This window comes from Amphimedon queenslandica, unplaced genomic scaffold (genome assembly GCF_000090795.2).
Source record: "Amphimedon queenslandica unplaced genomic scaffold, v1.1 AMPQUscaffold_8821_Cont19239, whole genome shotgun sequence".
NCBI lineage: Eukaryota > Metazoa > Porifera > Demospongiae > Haplosclerida > Niphatidae > Amphimedon > Amphimedon queenslandica.
This window is the reverse complement of record NW_003550906.1, coordinates 1-2,839: the sequence shown is the minus strand read 5'-3', so window position 1 is coordinate 2,839 and position 2,839 is coordinate 1. Positions and strand designations below refer to the sequence as shown.

General features: G+C 33.8%; 1 protein-coding gene across 1 annotated transcript; it reads right to left on the bottom strand.

The window, feature by feature from the left end:
• Nucleotides 1-12: 12 nt before the first annotated feature.
• Nucleotides 13-2,693, bottom strand: LOC105315687 (deleted in malignant brain tumors 1 protein-like; the record flags this gene model as incomplete). The annotated part of the gene is made up of 12 exons (XM_020006947.1): nt 13-131; nt 182-395; nt 445-495; nt 544-686; nt 925-1,129; nt 1,174-1,319; nt 1,370-1,580; nt 1,626-1,676; nt 1,725-1,867; nt 1,919-2,123; nt 2,291-2,439; nt 2,486-2,693. Coding segments are annotated over 12 exons (1,845 nt in total), but the record flags the coding sequence as incomplete, so codon positions are not given.
• Nucleotides 2,694-2,839: the final 146 nt, after the last annotated feature.

Sequence of the window (2,839 nt, the reverse complement as noted above, 5' to 3'; positions counted from 1 at the left end):
CATAACTGTTACTGTAACTACAACTATAGCCACCAATATAAGTAGAATAGGAACATTGAGCAATAGATAAATAGCTGCTACTGGCACAGTTAACTTCATCCCACTTCATGGAAAGGTAGTCCGTACCATAACTACAGAAACAGTTTTTATATTTTTATAATGTTTAGTGATCAGTACAAACCTGACAAGTCCGGTTCTTGAGTAGCTTGAAGCTCCAGTGTATCCCAACTGATGACAAATGACATTAGTTTCAACTGAATTGTAATAATAATCATAACAGATATTACCCCATCCATTATAATATACTCTAACTGTTCCATAGTAATAAGAGGTTGATGATACATTATAACGAGAGAGAATTATGGCTCCATTTGCAGCATTACTAACTATAAGATCTAAATTAATAAAAAAATTATAGTCATTTTAAGTATAGCTGCCACTAACTTGAACAAGTTGATGAAGTTACAGTTTGACGAGATGAGGAGGAGTACTCTCCTACAAATGAATCACAATAAACAGTTACTTGGTTATGGGTATTCTTACTGCAACTGATTGTAACATCATTACTATGAGAACAAGTAGTCACTGAAGAGGATGGACAAGTGTTTCTAGTACCATAACACCTATCACTTGATGTACTGTACATATTAGTACTCCATATTGGCTGACTAGAGCTACCACTGGATCTAAATTATTGAAAATTAAATTTTAATATAATCATCAAATACCGTATAGCGGAAAATTTCTGTGGCCCAAAAATTTCGCGGTTCCATTCAAAAATCAATTTCATGGCTTTAATTTTTGTGGTTTTGTACTATTCGGCCATCTTGAACCATAATAAATCAATTTTCGTGAATTATATTTTTGTGGATTTTGAAAAAAACCTGTAATCCACGAAAATTTTCCACTATACAGTATACTAACATTGACAAGTGATTATAATTGTAATAGCTGTCATATCCCAGTTGCTTGCAAATGGTGTTAGCATCAGTAGTTCCAAACCCAGTACTGCATATTGTCCCCCACTGTCCATTACAATACACTTCCACACGTCCTTCATTAGAATAAGCTCCTCCTTGAAGACGTATCATACCAGGGAATGGATTACTGTTCCAGATTCTAGTAGTGTCTGTACAATTTAATAAAGCAAAATTTTAAACAGTGCTATCTTACAGCAGTACACAGTAGCGTCATAACTGTTACTATTAGTACAGCCACTATCAATAGAAGTAGAGTAGGAACATTGAGCAATAGACAAATAGCTGCTACTGGCACAGTTAACATCATCCCATTTCATAGAAAGGTAATCTGTGCCATAACTACAGGAACAGTTTTTATATTTTTATAATGTTTAATGACTAGTACACACCTGACAAGTCCAGCTCTTGAGTAGCTTGAAGCTCCAGTGTATCCCAACTGATGACAAATGACATTAGCTTCAGCTGAGTTATAATAGAAATCATCACAGATATTACCCCATCCATTATAATATACTCTAACTGTTCCATAGTAATATGAAGCTGATGATATATTACTACGAGAAAGTATAAGAGCTCCATTTGTAGGATTACTTATAAGACCTATTTTTATGTTAGGTTTGTTATTGATCAATGTAATAAACTGACTTGAACAAGTTGTTGAAGTTACAGTTTGACGAGATGAAGAGGAGTATTCTCCTACAAATGAATCACAATAAACAGTTACTTGGTTATGAGTACTCTTACTGCAACTGATTGTAACATCATTACTATGAGAACAAGTAGTCACTGAAGAGGATGGACAAGTGTTTCTAGTACCATAACACCTATCACTTGATGTACTGTACATATTAGTACTCCATATTGGCTGACTAGAGCTACCACTGGATCTTAAAATATTGAAAATTAAATTTTATTATAGTCATCAGATATATACTAACATTGACAAGTGATTATATCTGTAATAGTTGTCATATCCCAGTTGCTTGCAAATGGTGTTAGCATCAGTAGTTCCAAACCCAGTACTGCATATTGTCCCCCACTGTCCATTACAATACACTTCCACACGTCCTTCATTAGAATAATTTCCTCCTTGAAGACGTATCATACCAAGGAATGGATTACTGTTCCAGATTCTAGTAGTATCTGTACAATGTAATAATGTAAAATTTTAAGCGATTATCATCTTAAGCCTAGTACATAAATAAGCATTGCAACTGAAAGTTATGTACAAACCAATGGCACATGCATTAATAATGCAAAAATTAAACTTTGGTCATCTACAGCACTTTCAGAGCATACTATAGCCTTACAGCAGTAGACAGTTGCATCATAACTGTTACTAGAACAACCACTATCAATAATAGTAGAGTAGGAACATTGAGCAATAGATAAATAGCTGCTACTGGCACAGTTAACATCATCCCATTTCATAGAAAGATAGTCCGTACCATAACTAAAACTACAGAAACAATATTTATATATAATGTTTAGTGACCAGTACACACCTGACAAGTCCAGCTCTTGAGTAGCTTGAAGCTCCAGTGTATCCCAACTGATGGCAAATGACATTAGCTTCAACTGAATTATAATAGTAATCATAACAGATGTTACCCCATCCATTATAATATACTCTAACTGTTCCATAGTAATAAGAGGTTGATGTTATATTATAACGAGAGAGAATTAGGGCTCCATTGGCAACAGCAAAATAAGCTACAAAATTATACACATATCATCAAATTTATTCGTAAAGAGAACATCATAGTTCTGAGCATTGATATCATGTAAATCATACCAAAATACTGTGGCAACTAAAGTAAAATCTGTGAATAAAACATTGTAATCATCAAAAATTTTCA